General features: G+C 42.7%; 1 protein-coding gene across 1 annotated transcript; it reads right to left on the reverse strand.

Annotated features, from left to right (window-relative positions):
- Positions 1-1,022: 1,022 nt before the first annotated feature.
- DDX25 (DEAD-box helicase 25) lies at positions 1,023-19,750 on the reverse strand. The gene is made up of 12 exons (XM_027036864.2): positions 19,616-19,750; positions 18,908-18,974; positions 18,611-18,652; positions 17,985-18,120; positions 16,271-16,363; positions 16,080-16,182; positions 14,469-14,583; positions 13,433-13,610; positions 6,275-6,512; positions 5,024-5,186; positions 2,774-2,962; positions 1,023-1,310 (listed from the first exon to the last, which is right to left on the reverse strand). The coding sequence occupies exons 1-12, from the start codon at positions 19,676-19,678 to the stop codon at positions 1,249-1,251; spliced, it is 1,449 nt and encodes a 482-aa protein (XP_026892665.1). The 5' UTR covers positions 19,679-19,750; the 3' UTR covers positions 1,023-1,248.
- Positions 19,751-20,057: the final 307 nt, after the last annotated feature.

Here is a 20,057-nt window from a genome sequence, read left to right on the forward strand (position 1 = left end):
CTGTTATTCTGAATTCTGAGGTGACCCTAACATCTTTTCCATCTCCCTCTTGCTGGTGTTTGGTGTCAAGGACGCACAGGAAACGTCTGCCATGGGGTGAGGATGCCGGACGGTTTCCACGTATTTCTGAGCCCTGCTCATGGGGACAACACACAGGCAGGGGGCTACACACGTGGAACACCAGAAGAGAGAGGCCAGAAACACCCTTCCAGGCCAGGCCAACGGGAGCACTCACTGCGGCTGCTGGTGGCACTCTGGTGGGACAGAGCCGGGGCCCGGACAAGCTGCAGGCTGCAGACGGGCTCGAGCTTTCTGGGAGGGTATCGATTTCCCCTGTTTCTGCAAGCCCACTGTTTCACTGGTTAGCAGCAAATGTGAGAAATGAAAAGCATTTCAATGGGACTTACAGGAAAACGTCTGGGATTCTCAGATACACCTTTAAGTTTTTAAAAGCAAAACGTTTTGGCTCCCTTGAAATGTTACTTCTTTAATAAGGAGAGTGGGTTCCACCCCCCCACCCCCCGACTGGCTGTTTTGAAGAAAAGCCTGTAATAAAGCCACGTTTCCAGAGCCTATTAGATAGCAAATGATCCTCTAATTTGAAGACATTAAGAAGCCAGAGAAAATATTTTCACAATGTGTATGTCACATGAAACAGTAAAAAAGCAAAATGTTCTCTTTCAAATTGTTTTACTTTTTGAAGGTTTCACCCTGAGCTCCAACCTAAGGGGTGTGTGTGCACACGTGTGCGCGGGCACTCCCAAGCATGCCTGCACGAGGAGGGGGAGCAGACATGTGAGGGAGAAGGACACTAGTGGCTCTAAAGGGCCGCCCAGGGAGTGAGGCCTGGAGCCCTCGGGCTTCTTCCTGGCCCGCGGCTCAGATCCCAGAACTGGTGAAGTTCTACTGCCATCTTGTGGCACCGTGACATGTTCACAAGAGGCACACTCTGCTCAGACCCTACAGACGAAGTTCCCCAAACACCCCAGTGGCCCACACAAAGATGTTTACCTGCAAAAAGGTTAGAATAAGAAATAATCTTGCTTTTTTATTCAAAAAGATCAGTGCTTCACACCAACTTTGTTTCAAAAAGACCTCATGTCTTAAGACTAAGGCTACCATGACATTTATTTTGCCATATTTAACAGTTTCACTTTGAAAAAGCCCCAATGGAAAAAATTACCTTCCAAACCCATTGGGACATTCTCACATAAACTAGGACATTTCACAAACAACACAGTTCTGTCTTCAATATTCAATCTTTTCAATCTCATCCATGTCTTCAGGGTCGAGCTGCTTGATACTGCTATCTAAGAGAAGGGAAGAGAAAAGAAGCAGTCTTAGCCTGGGGCATACACAGAATTTCATTCCACTCAGCTCTGAATTTCTGAAGACAGTGACACCTTCACAAATATGTGTTCCTGTCATCCCCTGTATGGAAAGCCCTGAGAGAGAATATTCTCTAGATTAGATAAGGAAGAGATAGGATTAAAATAACCAATTAAAACTAACTAAAAGAGCATCAAATGTACCAAACAATAGAACATCTGTGTCTAGATACCTTGGGGCAGAAAAAAAGGCCAGAGTGCAGGTGAGGGGAGCCTGGGAAGGGGCGTGGCCCTACTAGGAGGAATGAATGGGCGTGTGTGGGGTGGGGTGAGGGATGGCAACAGGGAGGGAAGCTAAGGTGCCTCTGCTGAGGTCACTTCCCAGGATTTGGTCATAAGGAGCTTACCATAGCAGGCGTGGATGGATGGTAAGGGTTCTTTCTGCCTGCCATCCCTCCTTGCCTCTCCTAACACAGAGGTGCTTAATCAACTTCCCTGAAGCATCCATGGATGTGCTACAGTCTAGACTTTCCAAAATCGTATTCCAAACTGCATAGGTGTGCCTCTATGCATTTCCCCAGGGACAGTGTCCATTGCTTCCCACAAAAGTTAACTACCGTTTTCCCAAAAGGTGAAGATATATTCGGGGTCATTCGAGTGTATCTCTCCCCCTGCTCCCCAGTCATGTCCGTGGGCCTTGGGGCCAGGGGTAACTGAGAAGTGGATGCCTCAGGTTACCATCAGAACTTCTATCAGAGCTTCCATCAGAGTGCAAGCTGCTGGTCCAAGAGCCCAGAAGGTTACCAGAGTCTGCCTTGTTTGGATGTGGGGTGGGAAGAAGGGCAGCAGATCTCAGAATTTAGGACTATCCTAGTTGGTAGGGTGGGGCCAGAGAAAGAGAAAAATGTAAATAAGAGGGGAAGCTGGGGACAGAATATAATTTTTTTTAAGTTTATTTGAGAGAGCGTGTGAGTGTGAGTGGGGGAGGGGCAGAAAGAGAGTCCCAAGCAGGCTGACTTGGGGCTCGAACCTACAAACCATGAGATCATGACCTGAGCTGGAACCAAGAGTCGGACGCTTAACCAACTGAGCCACCAAGCATTCCAGGAACAAAATATAATCCTAAAGGACTTTATTACTTTGTTTTGGATGGTGCTTTATAGGACATGAAAAGCTGCCCCGGGTCCCATAATGGGCAATAACATAAACCTGAGCTCATATTAATTCCACTTGATTTTTAAGTTGTTCTTCAGCTACCATATATGGATGATTTACTCAACGGCCTCACATTAGGAGCTCTAGCACTCACTGTGGATTAGGAGCTTCCCACTCCCTGGCTCCTGCCCCCATAGACCCTAAACCTCTGGGTACTAGGTCCGTGACAGACACCATCACTGTCACCATCAGCAGGATGCACAGTTCCCACTGTGACAGGTGCTACTTACTAAAGTGATCCTGGATCTTCATAAGCAGGGGTAGCTTATCCACCTCAATCATGTTGAAGGCCAGGCCTTTCTTCCCGAAGCGCCCCGTCCGCCCTATGCGGTGAAGGTAGGTCTCATAGTCTGGCTCCTCAGCTTGGTTTACAGGGAGATCAAAGTTCACAACAATTGTGACCTGCTTCACATCAATCCCTGGAAGAGGAAAGACACTGTGGGGTCCTGCGACTGTCTCCTTAGGACACAGCTATTCATGAGCCCCATCTGCCAGGGAAACTCTCTCTTAACAGCCGTCATTTACAAACAAAAGCTGGTTTTATGTCACTGAAGTGGATACTTTGGTCAAGCAGTTTGCTGGCCCAGGGCGCCTAGGATGCTAGATTTTAGAGTGTCAGTAGAAGCTAATTCTACAGAAGTTTCAGTATGTACAAAGAGCGTGTGTTGTGGACAGGGCTCTCGCCAAGCCCACAGAGCCTCCTCTCCGTTCCTACTCTGCTAAGTCCCCGGCAGGACCCCCTGTCTCACGTGCCCTACCCTTCACTGGACCCCACGCCACTCCATGCCGCAGTCATGGTTCCAGCCAGGACTTTTTTTATCCCTTGCCTCACTGTTGTAACAACCTCCAGACAAGTTCCCCCTCTTCTCTCCTCCTCCAATCTCTCTGACCACGGTCACCATGGCAACGTCCTGGACACCTAAGTCCAGGGCTGACTGCCCAAACTGCACAGGATGAAGCACAAACAATTCCAGATTTCCAAACCACCTGAAGTCTCATCTCTTCCTCTCCTGACTCAAATCCAACACTGTAGTCACACGGCCTTGCCATTTCCCAAGCAAACTGTAAATTCTTATCAAATTAGATTCTACCCTTTCTTCAAAACCTTTCACATCTAACGTTCCTGGAAGAATTCTATGATCCCCCAGTGCCTCTGTCTCCCAGCACTAGAAAGCTGTCTCGGTCACAATCCTTGTCCTCCTTGGAGCTCCTGGTGCCCTCTTTCCTCCAAGGTCTAGAGATGTGCCATCCAATATGGCCCTCTAACTTTAAATTAATTCAAATTACAAGTTCCTCAGTCACACTAGCCACATTTCAAGTGCCCAGCAGCCCTATATGGCCACTGGCTACCAACTGGACAGCACAGAACAGAACATTTACTTCAATGTAAAAAGTTCTACTGGATGGCACTGGTCTAGATAGTCAAGTGCCTAGACGCTGAGCTCCTGAGGGGCTGGGACCTCGTCTTTTTTCAGGCTCCTCTTCCACAGTGCTGAGCTCCACCTACATAGCAGGTCTTCATTTCTATCTGAATGAATTAGGAAACATGGTTTGAGTATGGGGTGTAGGCAAGGGTATGGGAAGAATGAATAATGTAGGAAGGCCTGTCTCCTGAAAAAACAAAGAATTTTCCCCAAAGTAGTCAATAGTTTTAAAATTAAAAACACCTCAGAGATGATCAATGTTAGTCATTAGGGAGCATGAGTCAAAAACACAATGAGATACCACACACATCTACTAGAATGGCTAAAATGAAAAAGAGTGGCAGTATTAATTGCTGGCAAGGATGCAGAGCAATTGGAACTCTCCTACATTGCTGGTGGGAATAAAAAATGGTACAGTCACTTTAGAAGACAGTTTCAGTTTCCTATGAAGCTAAACATACATTTACCATATGACCCCCAAACCCTACTTTATTTATCCAAGAGAAATGAAAACATGTCTACACAAGACCTACATATGAATGTTTATTACAGATTTATTCAAAATAGCCCCAAACTGTGAATAATTCAAATGTCCATCAACTCGTGAATGAACTAATTGTGGTATATCCATTCAAGGGAATATGACTCAGCAATAAAAAGGACCTAACTACTAATATATGTCACAACACTGATGAATTCAAAAGCATTGTATCAAGTAGGATAAGTCAGACACAATGGCTACCTATGATTTAATTTAATTTATATATGATTTAATTTATATAGCATTCTGGAAGAGACAAAAAAGTAGACAGAAATCTGATCAGTAGTTGCCAGGGGTCAGATGATATGAAGAAGAGGCTAGCAGCAAAGGAGCACAAGGAAGTTCTGGAGGGAGAGGGAAGTGTTCTATACTTTGATTATAGTGATGATTACATGACCCTATATACTTGTCAAAAATCTCACTGTATGCTTAAAATCCATGAGTTTTATCATACGTAAATTATATACTTCAATAAACTTGACTTTAAGTGTGTACACACACAAACACACACACACCTCGAGCACAGACATTGGTTGTTATAAGAACTTTCTCTTTCCCATCCCGAAACCTCTGAATGATGGAGGCTCGCTGATCCACGGTCAGCTCTCCGCTTAACAAAGACACTTGGTGGCCATCCTGCATCATCTCCACAGTCAACCACTTGGCATTTCGACGAGTCTACATGAAAACACAAAACCCAGCACAGCACCCCAAGTCAAAGCAGACCTGCTGTGTTTGCAATGCTCACTTACGCATGATGGGGAAGCCAGAAATGGCTGCACAGGGATTTTGCTTTACCTCTCCCTCAAGTCCTAGAGAAATCTTAGAATAGGCATGGAATTTGTCCACCCCCTGTACTTCCTAGGGTCACATCCTCTCAACCTTTAGGAGCTTTGACTTCTCTCAGCCATTAAGGAGAGATAAAATGCTCGCCTACCTCATGTGGTAGTATGATGACAAAATGGGATAATGCAGTAATGACACCCTTAGTCCCTTTAAGAAGAGTGCTTCATGTCTGCCAGGAATCTCGCTCAAATCTTTACATGCATTACAGTCATTTGCTCTCACAACAACCTGATGACATAGCTACCTAAATTAAAAAAACCCAAAGCTTAAAAACATGAAGTCACTTGCCCAAGGTTTCATGGCTAGTCCGTGGCAGAAGCGAGCTTTCTTTTATTCTACAAGTATGTGTTCAGTGCTGTCCCTGTGCCAGGCAGGAGCCATTCTAGTGGGCTACAAAAGTAAGACAGATGAGGTCCTGCACTCATGGAGCTTACAGTGTTCGTGGGGTAGAGAGAAAATAAAACCAATGCGTGAACATGAAACACGTCTGATAGAAAAAGTAAATATGAAAATAAAACCAGGGTAATATTAACAGTGAGAGATGGAGTGGCTACTTTGCTCATAGTAAGTTAGGAATTAGACGAGAACATTCTTAATCTGATGAAGGGTGATCTATAAAAACCCAACAGTAAACATCAACCTAAATGGGGAAATGTTAGAAGCAATCCCCCTAAAATAATGATGCCCTCTATTTAACATCATATTGAGGTCCTATTCCATTGCTTAATATTTCTAAGTTTCACCCACAAAATACAGATTAATTTCTATCCCAAGCTGTTCTGAAGATTACACTAAATACCCTCTGGTACAAAAAGTGCTTGTGATGGCACCTGGCTCTATGGCACTTATTAGTATTACCATCCCCTCGCCTCCACATGCAGGGAAGTCTGGGCATGACGAAGACAGATCTCAGCAGTTACCTGGCAGAAGATGATGGCCTGACCAATGGTGATGCCACCATAGATGTTGCACAGAGCTTGGTATTTGTCTTTCCTATTCTCACACAGCACGTAATACTGTCGGATGTTGTTCAGGGTCAGCTCCTCTTTTCGTAACTTGATAACATTAGGGTCAGGAATGATTCGCTCTGCAAACTGCCACACAGAGTCCTCAAAGGTTGCTGAGAAGAGGAGCATCTGGCACTCAGAAGGTAAAGCTCTGTAAGAGAGAAGGGGAAGACGGCCGGGCTGTCAGCCGCTGCCATCCCTGGTGCTCTCCTTGGAGGCATCTTCAAGCACATCACACCCACTGCCATGAGGGCTCAGTGGGTAAAGTGCTGCCCATAAGCTCCACCTCTGTGCAAAGGGCCACGTGTCCTGCCTTTTCTTGCCAACCAGAATTTGGAAAAACACATGAACTGAATGTAGAACTCAAGGGCAAAATTTAGATATGTATTTTGGAGGGTATGGGGTGTCACTTGACAACTGTCTTCTTTTACTTTATTAAAAAAATTTTTTTAACATTTATTTATTCTTGAGAAAAGAAAGACAGAGCATAAGTGGGGGAGGAGAGAGAAAGAGGGAGACACAGAATCTGAAACAGGCTCCAGGCTCTGAGCTGTCAGCACAGAGCCCGACGTGGGGCTCGAACTCACAGACCGCGAGATCATGACCTGAGCCGAAGTCGGATGCTCAACCGACTGAGCCACCCAGGCACCCTGACAATTGTCTTCTTAAAAGAGGCAAAATCATGGAGCCAAGAGTGTGGTCTAGATAGTCTTCATGGTATCGTTTCACACAAAGTTAAATGTGGGGAAGGAAACAGGCTAGTCATTCAATGGCAGGTGTTATAGTTCTTGGGAGGAAAAGAACAGCAGCCGCAGCTAACTTTATTTGGAGTGGGAAGAACCTGGATATACACAAAAGGGGAACAAAAGATAAAAATGCTACTGCATGCAAAATATGAGCTGAACCCCTAATGAACAGAGGGCCAAATTACATAAAGTTCAACAATGAGTAAAAGGAATCTATGGAACTAGCAGTCAAAACAGAGGTTAATCCTGAAGAAAGGGGGCTAGCGATTCAGGGACCCCTGGAGAGTTGGGGTTCTATTTCTTGGTCTGGGCCATTGTTACATGAACACGGCCTCTTTGTGATAATTCACTCAACCGTACACTTGTGATTCATGTATTTCTCTGAACACATTTTATACATCAATAAATTTTAAGTTAATCTGATTCACTGGAGAGAAATAATTGCTTTTGAGGGGAAGACAGAGCACCTAGAAGATAAGGCATTAGTGCTACAAGAGAGCAGGAAAGATCATGGAGTCCAGCGAGTCCCAAGTACTCTGTCAAGTCTGGGGTCTGAATCATCTGGGCAGCTTTCCAAAGTAACGATCTGATAGACTTCTTGGCAACTGTGGTAGACTGCCTACATGCGTACCTCCTTAGCTTCCCACATACCACTAGCATGATCAAGAAGAGATAAAAAGATATGAATCTACAACAACATGGAGACAGAAAAGGAGACACTGGTGGATGAGAAATTTCAATACGTTTCTGGAAGATGGGAAACTCTGGTTAACAAGAAAACATGAGCGCTACAGATGGAAATGGTGATGACAAGGGTGGTTGAGCTGCAAAGGCAGTGGCTCTCTCAGAACCTCTGAGAGCTCTCAGAGCTGTGGGCACCAGAGGCCAGAGTAAGTGGGGGCGGTGTCCCAGAAGATATGAAGGATACTGTGCATTAACTTGCTTGGGGGGGGGTCAGTGGGGTCAGTGGGGAAGACTCTTGGCCGTCTGCTACATCACAGTTCTCCATCTGGAGAAAGATGGTACCGGGACTTGCACCCCAAGGCCTGTGCCATTTCATTCCAATGAATGATTCATTCCATGTACATTCATGATGTTCATTCCATGTACACAGACTACACAAGGAAGGGAAACACGGGCTGTTCTGCAATCCACCCTGGATTTTGAAGACTTCGTAGGAGAAACAGAATTTCAACTATTTCATTAATAATTTTCATATTGATTAAATTGACTACTTATTGATATGCTACTTTTGATTTTGATATATATAAAATATAACATGAACTTCACCAGTTTTTTCTTATGTGGCTATTAGAAAATTTAAAGTTACACATGTGGTTTGCATTATCTTTCTATTGGACAATACTGCGATTTAATCTTTTTTAAGCAAAAGGAAGAAAATCAACAATGGAAGGGTGAACAACCAACATAAACACTCTAATTATTACTTAATATTCTCTTGAGTAGGCAGCCCTTTTCAGCTACTGAACCTTTCGTTCTCAGTTATATATAAACACACCAACTTAGCGTAAAGGATGGCCAGAAGGGAGTGTCACTTGATCTTTGGCCAAAATTATTTTAAATAGGAAGCCTGGCTGAAAATGTGTGTGAGAAGCAACTGGACCCCACCTCATTTCAGGAAGCTGAACATGTGCAAGTAGAAGTCTACTGTCTGTGCAGAAATCCCAGACTTGGGGATACCAGCCTCAGTAGAAGGTAAGGGTAAAGCGGAGAGCTGAAAATAAGGAATGAGAGGAAATATGCACATGAGAAAACACAGCCCACTCCCTGGCCCTCCCAGAAGGCCAGCAACCAAGTGCATGTCTCCTGGGGAGCTGTCAATAAGCTTCTTGGTTCCTACTTTTAGATTTTGAAAGGCTGGCCATTGTACCACCAGATTCGAGGGGGGAAAGGTCTACCACAAAAGACACAGACTGTAGCAAAAAACAAAACAAAACAAAACAAAACAAGAAACTTAGGTAATTCAGAGCCAATGTTGAGAATAGAAAAAAATTTAAATACTACAATTAACATCCTCAGAGAGACAACAGCAGCATATTGCATCCATGACAAGAAAAGGAAGTTATGGAAAAGAAACAGGGAATGCCAGGATGATCCAGATAAGACAGAAAAAGGCAGCTAAGTGACTGTGTTATTTTAATGACAGATGGAAAGACACATTCAACTGGGTTAAAGAGGTAAATACCAAAAACAAAGCAACTGCACCACATGAAGAGGGAAAGCATGGTGGAGAAGGAGATGTGAAAAGCATATATGGAGACCAAGCATCACAAGTTCAGGATGAGATGGGCACCATTTCTAAATTCAAAGCTGTTTTGCCTTTTTAAAGCACACCAGTGCTCAGCTGGAAACAGTGGATGCTGAATTAGTTTGGCCATACCATGCAAATGGATATGCATTATTGTATCCCTCCCTTGATATCTCTCTGAAACTGAGGAAATTTACATTTCCTGTTTAGAGGTTGCAAGCAAAATGTCCTGTGGGTGAACAAATGGAGAACATTTTGACCACAGAGGTCTTACCACTTTCAGTGTACAGCTAATTCTATAAGATTTTACCAATGATCATGCTGTCTACACTATACTGGATGATATATCAAATCACAGCAACAATAAATATATTCCTCCTATCTCTTAGATACTTTGACTTGAAAAATGGGAGTTCAAAACATCTCCTTGACTTCTATAAAGTTTGAATAAGTCACAGAAAATCTAAAACTGAAGACTGTTGATATCCTATCCAAACTAGCTTTTGTTCAACTGTCTACATATGCTGCAGACAATGCAAATATAAATTCTGACAGATTCCACTCAGTCTATAAACTTATCAAACAAAACAAAAAGATCTTGCTAGCTAAATATCCTGCATACTTTGTAGACCACACTTATAAAAGGCATATAATTTGCTTAACTGTGATGTTGAGCTTCCATTACCAAAGTTTTTGGTGACTTTTTAGTTTCCTTAAAAATTGCAGAAGCATCTAGTACATTTTATACTGTATGTTAATGGAAGAAGAGAGTCACCTTGGACATATGCCTGTAAGATGCCTATCATTGCTGCTGGCCATGAAAAAGAGTTAAAGTGTTAGTCATAAAATCATATCTTCCAAGTGTGAGACAAAAAGAACATCTTTCTCCAACTTGAAAATGTGCTGAATATAGGAATGGAAAAAAGAATTACGGTAAAACAGAAATGATATGCTGTGTGATGCCCTGAAGCAAAAAAAAAAGAAAAAAAATACTCATTTTAAAGGAAGTAAGACTTCTGCAGAACTCAAGACTGTCAGCAGAAAAGGGGAGTTAAGTTGAACAAGACTTTCTTGTTCCTTTGCTAAAAACTGTAACTTACTCGGAATCCATCTTGGATTTCACAGACTTAAATCCCCTCGGTGCTTCACAACCATTTTCCTGAGAATTACAATGCTATCTAATGGACTTCAGAGTGTTTAAAAACGATGGACATTTTAGACCCGGGTAACCTAAGTGGTGGATTTTATAGGTGTGAAGGATCTGAATGACAAATAGCTTGTCTACAAAACAAGCCTGCAGACATAGTAGATGTGGATGTTTCTAGAAAGCTAGACAGGAATTCTTGCGTGTTTAAAAAACTACTGTTGCTAGACAGTAAACTCTTAAATAGTTCATGTTTAAACACTTTATTATTAATGTTTCTATTTATTTTTGAGAGAGAGAGCACAAGCAGGGGAGGGGCGAGAGAGAGGGAGATACAGAATCAGAAGCAGGCTCCAGGCTCTTAGCTGTCAGCACAGAGCCTGACGCAGGGCTTGAACTCATGGATCATGAGATCATGACCTGAGTTGAAGTCGGATGCTTAACCGACTAAGCCACCCAGGCGCCCCCCCTTAAACACTTTTGTTAAGAGGACATCACACTGGACTAATACCAAGAATTGGTGTAAGCTTGATAAGAGCAGAGCTTCAAGTCAAAATGAATTTTACATTTGACTGTATTCAGTTTTACCACCACATACAAGGGAAGAAGGCTGCAGGCAGTTCAGAGAAGTATTACTGGAGGAGGAAAGAGAAGGAGTAGAAACAGCCTACTGCACTAGGAGACAAAAAGAAATAGGTCATTGCTGATTTTGTCCTTAAACACAGGTAACAGCTGTTTAATTAGTCCTATTGTGTTGACATTCTCCTTGTAAAAAGTCTTCTATTTAAGTATCTTAAGAACATACAACAGCACAGCTGACAACATTTAAGCATGCAATAAAGAATTTTAAAAAATTAAATTATGATGTCAAAAATGACATAAACTACTGTTATATCTTTCTCATACATACTATTCATTTAATTAGTTCTATTGATAATTATGACTAATAGCCACTTAACTAGTTCTACTGTTGTTTTGCTTAAATTGTAGGATTTATGTAACAGAAAATATAGAATATACAATTTTAAAGAAATATACCATTTATCACATTTTTATGTTAACACACATGTATGACTATTTCTTCTACATTATATTCATTCATATACATATATATACACACATATATATATGTATACATATATATACTTTTTTTTTTTTTTTTTTGGTCTGGCATGGCTGTGTCCTGCTCCCTAGAAAGTTAGTCACTGCAGGGAAAAAAATAACCTAAGAAATTTTCCCAGATCTGGCAGGCACAAGTTTTAAAAATGAACAGGGTGAGTGTACTATGTGTCTAGAACAATGAATGAGGGAAAAAGAACCCAAACAAACACATATCACTGTCAAGTTTCAGAATACTATGGAGAAAGAAGATTCTAAAAGCTTCTACAGAGAAAAAACAGATCACGTACAAAAGTTTGGCTATCAGAACGACTTTAAATGTCAGCAACAACACTGAAACTGAGGGAATTATAGTATTTAAAAAATTTTTGTTTTCAACATTGACTCTGAATTTATAGGGAGAATTCTTTTCAACTTGGACTCCACATCCAAGCAAACTATCAATCAAAAGACCAGATTTACAGGTACAATAAAGATATTTTCAGACATATGGGAGATGGAAAGTAAACTTCCTGACATTGTTTTTTAGGAAGCCATTAGAGAATATACTCCAGCGTACTGAGTAAATTGACAGTAAACCAAGAAAAGGGACCCAGAAAACAGGAGATTCCAAACTGTAAATGAGGGCCAGGAAGACCTAGAGAGACAGCTATACAATGAAGTCCAGACTGAAACCGTAGAGAGTGTGCTCGGGAGAGTTTCAGGGAAAAAAAGACATTGATGGAATTTTTAAGTGTATTTGCCTTTCTGGAGATAGCACTTTCATATGACACATATGATGAAATAGGCAGAGAAAACTTAAAGATCCCCACACAGTGATACTAACCAAAGGAAGGAAAACAGACAGTTATTAAATTCTGGGGGTAGCAGTTGTACAAGAAAATACATAATTATAGTAATACCCTGTGCAACAGCGAACAGTTATCTGTATGTCCTAATGATATCATTATTAACGTAACCAACTCTTACGATGTAACTAACCACAGAGAGGGGACAGGAGGATGGGGGAGGGTGGTGGTACAAAAGAGCAGAATTCCCACCTCCTCTACAAGGTAGTCAGCAGATGACGACACATTAAGAAAAAGGCACGTGAGCATATTATTTAAATATATGAAGGTTAATACCAGAACCCAGATGTATTCTCTACAGGATAGAGCAGGAGGTCACTGTTTTTCATGATGGGTCTTTCAGTACCATTTGAGTTTAATACTGAGCGCATAAATGCTTTCTTTAAAAACAAGTGATATAGATTCCTAAAGCCCACTCCCAGAAATTCTGAACCAGTGAGTCGCAGGTTAGGCCTGGTGATCTGTGATTTTAGGGCCCTTGGGTTATCCTGAGAGAAAGGCCTAGGAAAACAACAGGATTTACTCGACAAATGAGAGGCAAAGTCAGGACTAGACCACGTGGTTCCCAATTCCAGATTACTGCGTTCTCTACCCCCTGGCGGTTATCCTCACCACAGCCTTATCAAGTTTTAACAAATTCTGTTTGGACTTTTGCTCTAATAGAGAACTTAGGGACACAATTTGGTGCCAACTCACCACATGGGTTCCACATGTAGGCCAGTTGAGAAAACAAGAGCAGTCAGGCAAGATTACAAACTGAAGAAACCAGCAAATGACAGCAGTCTAAAGGCCCGCTGAACTGGTGAAAATATTGAACCCCAAATTTGTTTCAAAAGCAAAAGAAGTAAGGAATTAAGTAGTGAAGGCAACTAGGAGCAGCAGACAAATCAAACTCCCCCTCCAGACGGAAGATTCAGGAAGAACACGGATGGATGTGAAACTTACCTCTGAATACGAATGCTTTGGTCTGAGAATCCTTGTGTGTCAATCATCACGTCTGCTTCATCCAGGACAAATACACGGATCTTAGTCAGATCAATTAATTTTCGCTTGAAACACCAATCTAGGACAGTCCCAGGAGTGCCGATTATGATCTGTTTGGTGACATCGGTTCCTCTGGGAACTAGGGAGAAAGGGATTGAAGGACTCCTTCAGATGCGACGCAAATGACCCTAAGAATCCACACATCAGGGTGATGCGACACAGGACTCTTCAGTCAAAGTACATTTGGTGATGATTTTGCAAATGCAAACCCTGAGGGCCTTCTCAGATTTTGATTTTGCAGAGCTTTAGGACAGATTCCTCAGTTCCTAGGATTTAGTAATAACAATCTTGACTATTTGATTCTGCCCACGGTCGGTTAAGAAGCCACCCTGCAGCAATAGCACTGGCACAGTGGTGGAAACCCTACAAACTGTCCCCAGACAGTGTCCCCATGTTAAGTTCGTAGACACTAAGAAAATAGTGCTCCCATTTTCACACTCTACAAAAACAAATACATACATGTACATCCATATGTTAATGAACTGAAAAAGAAAGCAAACAACAGAGGTCGGTGAACAAAACTAGTTATCCTTGGAAATAGGTCTTTGGAGGACAAGAAAGAGAAACTTTCACTTTTACCTTCTGACCTGTGTTTTAAAGATCTTTTTCTGCCATGCACATGAAATACTTTAATGAAAAAGTTAAACGCCACAAGCTGTCTGCACAAAATGCCTGAGCCTCAAAAAAAGAAATATATGTAAGCACCATCTTGCAGGATGTGGAAATGAAGTAGCTAACATTTACTGGGTCCTTCTTATGCTCCAGGCTTGCACACGGAGCGTCATCTGCACAGCTTCATTTAATTCTAGTAACAACCCTTCGGTACAGGTGCTGTCATAGCCCCCGCTTTAGAGACAAAAAAGCCGAGAAGGGATGTAACATGCTTGCCGGAGTGAGGATTTAAAAGGTCAGCCAGGACCGGCTTTCTGGTACATACTGTGATTCCCTCGAATGGCGTACATCACTTGAACATCCACACAGAATTTTCCCATCCGTTCAACCACACGACCAGTCTGCAGAGCCAGTTCGTAAGTAGGAGCTAGACAGAGGCACTGTGAGAGAGAAAGGGTAAGTTGAAAGGCTCATGCAAGCCATCGTGCAAATCTGACATACAATTAAAGTCTGTTCAGGAAGAGGCACACATACAAAACTGGAGATTTTGGTTGACTAAAATATCTTCAATCGAACACAATTTAGCACCTGACAGATCTGAGGTGAACGCTGAATATGGGTGGGGGAGAGAAGGGGCTGAAGGTGGAGAAACACCTTTTACATATTCCTCTCTAAAGAGTTATAGAGAGCCACAGGTTATGCTTTTTTTGTGGGGGACAGTGAGGTGTAGGGAGGCTGGGAATCCAGAAGAAAGATAATGCAAGACAAATCACAGCTTGAGCATGACCCTCATAACTTCTTGCCTGCTATTAAGTTTGCCTACTTCCAGAACACTCCCTGTTTGATCCACCGTATACAATGCTGGCAGAATATTCCCTAAAATTTTCCTGCTACTTCCACCCCTCTATATCTGGTTGATGAATGAAGAAGCTGATGCAAGAAACTGGTGATGTTTAATGCATTTGTTAAGATCAGTTAAGAATCTGCGATACAGAGTAGAGGAAAACATAGCTACAGTGCTAAAAATTGTTTCCACACACATTTCTCAATGTGTGTTCATGCACAGTCTTTCCTGAAGAGTTTTTACTCATCATATCAAACCCTCCCTGAATATTTATTTCAGTGAACTTTTCTAAAAAAGCACAAAATTTCAAATGCTGGGCATTAGTCATCCATCTCCACAGCTTATCCTGCTGATCAAACTGTAAACTTACCAAAAGAAGCCTTGTTTTCCCCACGGCATAGAGTGCACTCAGTACTCAGGTACTCAGCTTGTCAAACGAATTGATGAGTACAGGTTAGAGAAACAGGGAAAGAATACCACTTTCCATGAGTGGAAGCCAGACTGAGCACATGGCAAGATCCATTCCTGTCCCTGCTCAGTCACTCTTGACATCTGTGACCTTATGTGAGACACTTCCCTCCCCAAGCCCCAGTTTCCTTCTCTGCTAAAGGGGGAGGTGGACCAGGTGATCCTCTAGTCCTACAGTCATCACCAGTGAATGCTCACTTTAGGCCTAGCACAGCGCTAAAGAGGTACATTACTTAATCTGCATGACAATCCTATGAGGCATTCATTCATTCATGAATTCATACATTCATGCGTGCATTCAATGCTTAATGAGCGGTTTCTACACCGTGCTCAGAGTCAGGAATGATCCACGCCTTTATAGATGTTTACAGACAGGGAAACAAACATGGAAAGATCTACTAACTCACCTAAGACATTCTACTAGTAAGCAGAGAGGCTGGGATTGGAACCAAACAATAAAGACTGTGTTCCCAATCACTATCCCCTACTGCTGCCCAATGCTCTGTGATTTTATGAAAGAATGTCTATTCTAAATGCCAGCACATCATTGAAGTAATATGACCCGTTACTACAATATCATTGGCATCTTCAAGCATTCCCATCTCTCCCTCAGCCTTTCCTTACCTGTGGGAACAATTCCAAGGTATTAACTCTGCTTAGCATTGCCAACACAAAAGCAGCTGTTTTTCCTGTTCCAGATTGGCTCTGGGCTATGAGGTTCTGAGGTCTGGAGAAAAGAGGAGATGCCTGGGTATAAACTGCATACAGGAGACTAAAAATAATGAAGTTGGGATAGCACTGCCCTGGAAACTCACGGGTGTGCCAGCATCATAGGGAGAGCCATCTCTTGGATTTTGGATGGTCTATTAAAGCCCATTGCGTAGATCCCTTTTAGTAACTCTTCCTTCCTGTCAAAAGAAAAAAAAAAAAAGCAAACAAAGCCTATGATTGGTCAGCAGCCTCCAAAATACAAACTCCAAAGGTGCATTTTTAAATTAAGCCACTTTGCAACTGAGATTCAAAAGTAGTATTTAGAAATACACAATTTATACCTCGAATTCCAAACATATACAATCATGCTTGTACAGTTTTACCATTAAAATAATAAGCTACGCTACAAGCCCAGGCTGAGGACAGTAATAAGAGCCTAACAATGAACTTTCAGTTGAACCCAGCAAAAAAGGAAAAACCTGTCTGATAAAAGTGTATTAACTTGCCAGGAGAGTCTTATTTTCCACACAAGCAGAAAACAGATTTACTGTTTAATTCTTTTCTTTCCTTTTTTTTTTTTTGTTTTTTGTTTTTTGTTTTTAAGTAGGCTCCACATCCAGCATGGAGACCAACATGGAGCTTAAACACACAACCCTGAGATCAAGACCTGAGCTGAGATCAAGAATCTAACACTTAACCAACTGAGCCACCCAGGCACCCCTCTGTTTAATTCTTTTTAATGAATGACAAACTTTGATGCTTTAACAGCAATTTTCAGAGAAGACAAAATTATGTCGAGGTGATCCTTACATCAATTCTGTCTAGGAGTGGAAGACACAATATTATCTTCATCCTTCTGAGCTAGCATTTAAAGAAATTTTTTAATGTTTATTTATTTTTGAGAGAGAGAGAGAGAGAGAGAGAGAGAGACACCGCAAGCAGAGGAGGGGCAGAAAGAGAGGGAAACACAGAGTCCAAAGCAGGCTCCAGGCTCTCAGCTGCCAGCACAGAGCCTGACACGGGGCTGGAACTAACGAGCCATGAGATCATGACCTGAGCTGAAGTCAGACGCTTAACCAACTGAGCCACCCAGGCACCCCAGAGCTAGCATTTTTAAATGCATCCTTCCTGAGGTCTCATGATAGATGTTAGAAAGAAGATAAAAAGAAATAGGTTGGAACATGTCCACCTTCAATAACAGGCACATTTTGCATGCGGTTAAATTGGCAGGTTATTGGCAGCCAGCTGTTAATCATAGGTAGGCTTCTCCTTCCATTTAGAAAATGTCTGAGCATTGGGATTTTGGATTTTTTTCCCCCTTAAACGGGTCCCTATCAGTAACTCTTCTGATTAAAACACACTTCCTTAATGAGAGTTAACAGATCCCTAGCAAATGCAAACCCATTTGGGAAACTTATTCATTTTAATGCTATCTAAAACAAAATAGAATTAGGAAGGTAACAGCTTATAACTTATCTAAAGGAGGTGAGAGAGAATATTTGGGTCATCAACGTCCCTATATCTGTATCATGGTATGGCAAATAATAATATGGCTGTGTTGAGCTTAGTTATCTCCCTTAGCATGTCAAGGTTAAAATATTTTACCATCAAAATTTTCTCAATTTGCCGCACAACTCAGGTATTGTAGTGCTCCTTTTTCAGCTATACTTTACTTGCACGCAAAATGTACACATCTCATTTTAATACTGAATATTAGAACAAGAAGGGTATTCTGAGAGTTTTTATTATTAGCAGATTATTTTGTTCTGTACCACTCTTTCTGGCATTTTCCCACACAAAATGAATACAAATACTTACAGCCGCAGCTCTTCAAATGTTTTCACTGAGTAGAGTGGAGAACTGGGGTCCTTCTGTAAGACTTCAACTCGGTGACTGGATTCTACTAATGACTGCCGGATTAATTTGTTTAAGAGTGAATTGGCTGCCAAATCCACTAGAAAAGCAAAAAATAAAAAAGGAAATATTGCACGAGTAAATCCAGCTTCCTAAACGACACCTAATAAATTGCTCCTTTCCATTCAGTGGTTGTATATCAAGCAACTGCTCCTACTCTTATCTTCCTTCTAAAAGAAGGTTGTAGAAAGAATGACTTAATACTGAGAGTTCCTTTTTACATGAAGATCCAGTTTCTTATGCTCTGCGGTTACACCAACCTCTGGCCTTAAGCAAGCCTACATCCATCACCACCAGACCTAATTTTGCCTTGCCAGCTGAAAATTCTCGACTCATTCCCGCATATTGCATTTCAACTCCCCCTAAAGAAATACAGCCTACTCCTAATTTAGTATTTCTTCCGAAATTCACGATTTATAAATAGAGAAAAAGTCCTTTTTCACTTAAGATTATATTATTCACTCACATTGTGAAAGTCATAATTAATTGATACAGAATGCTAGGTTACATGCAAATTAATTTACTCCTACCTACATCGTCTTCATCATCATCTTCCGTGTTATTAGAACCATCTAAAAGGATGGAAAAGAAACAATAAATACCAAACAGAAATGTTTGTATGATCCCAATATCTCTCACCAACTCCACAATGTGCACTGACATGAAAGGTCATCCAGTGGAGGAGTGGGTAAAAAGACAGGGAAGGTAGTGGAGGACCCTGAGTATTAAATTAATGGAAGTCTATGGTATTTCAGTTGCCAGGGGCCTGAGGAAAGCAATGCTTTTTAATTAATTGAGACCAATTTGCTTTATCTAACAGTACTCACCTACGTTTGGGACTGTAGTACTCCTAATACCCCGAAGGTTCTTCCGGGGGTGGATGAGGTTTGAAAACTATTGAAAGACACAAATTGCAATCAATATTAGGAAGCAAGCCACCAAGCAGCCCAGTGCTCCCCACTAGCTGGGAGAGACCACCCGAATATTGTTTCCTTTGCAGTTTCAGGTATTAATGGATTCTTTTCAGGAACAGGTCACCTGTATGAATTATGCTAAAATGAAGGAGACTTTCTGCTGCCCCTGTACCTTAAGTTCCTCTTTATAGTCCTCTAATCTAAATGTGGCAGTCCTTGGGGTGGGGGGGGGGGCGGTGTCACAGAACCAGTAAGGAATGGTAGATAGAAAAACGCGGTGGTCGGTAAGATGGAAGCTAGCCGAGGCTAAATGGTCAAATTGGGAGAACAAAAAACTCCGAGGTCTAGTTGGGACTATCAGCTGCTTTCTCTCCCAGGACTTCTAGGGGGTCTTCGTTCTGCCCTTCAAACCAAAGGTCTTGCGTCTCTCGGGGTCTCCTTCCTCTGGCCCTCCCCCAAATCCTTACCACATCACCCCTCCACCATTTGACACCCCACGCCACACGCTAGCGAGGCTTCCCCTCACCCCCCCCCCCCGCCACATCCCCCCCAGCAGATTTCCCTCTCAGAGTGAGGTTCTGGCTCCCGCCCACTTCCCCTCCCCGCCTCAGCGGCGGTTACATGACTGTTCAGCCGCTCGCTCTCCGCCGCCCCGGCGTCGCCTCCCCAAAGTAACGACGCCATAGCCGAGATCGCAGCTCCCGCCCCCAGCACGTGCGCCCTCCCGTGGCACGAGGCAGTGCCCGGCCCCAGCCAGCTGCCAATGGGCTTCCCCTGGGGGCGGGCTTACGCGCCCGCGAGCATCCGCCGCGCGGCGCGCAGGCGCACGAGCGCCAGGGAGGTGGGGGGGGGGGGCGGGGGCAGGGGGAGTTGTGGCCGCCGGAGCCAGAGAAGTGTGATCCTGGGGCAGGTTTCTATTCCACCAGCAACCCCATCCGTGCCAGGTGTTAGAAACGGGCGACGGGGCGCTATTGTCGTGAACATTCGTGTTCCCCTAACTTCTGCTAACCCAACAAAAGCTTGAGACTCTAAGCCGCCCCAATTTTCGCACTGATTCGCGAGT

The sequence above is a fragment of the Acinonyx jubatus genome, chromosome D1 (assembly GCF_027475565.1).
Source record: "Acinonyx jubatus isolate Ajub_Pintada_27869175 chromosome D1, VMU_Ajub_asm_v1.0, whole genome shotgun sequence".
Classification (NCBI taxonomy): Eukaryota; Metazoa; Chordata; class Mammalia; order Carnivora; family Felidae; genus Acinonyx; species Acinonyx jubatus.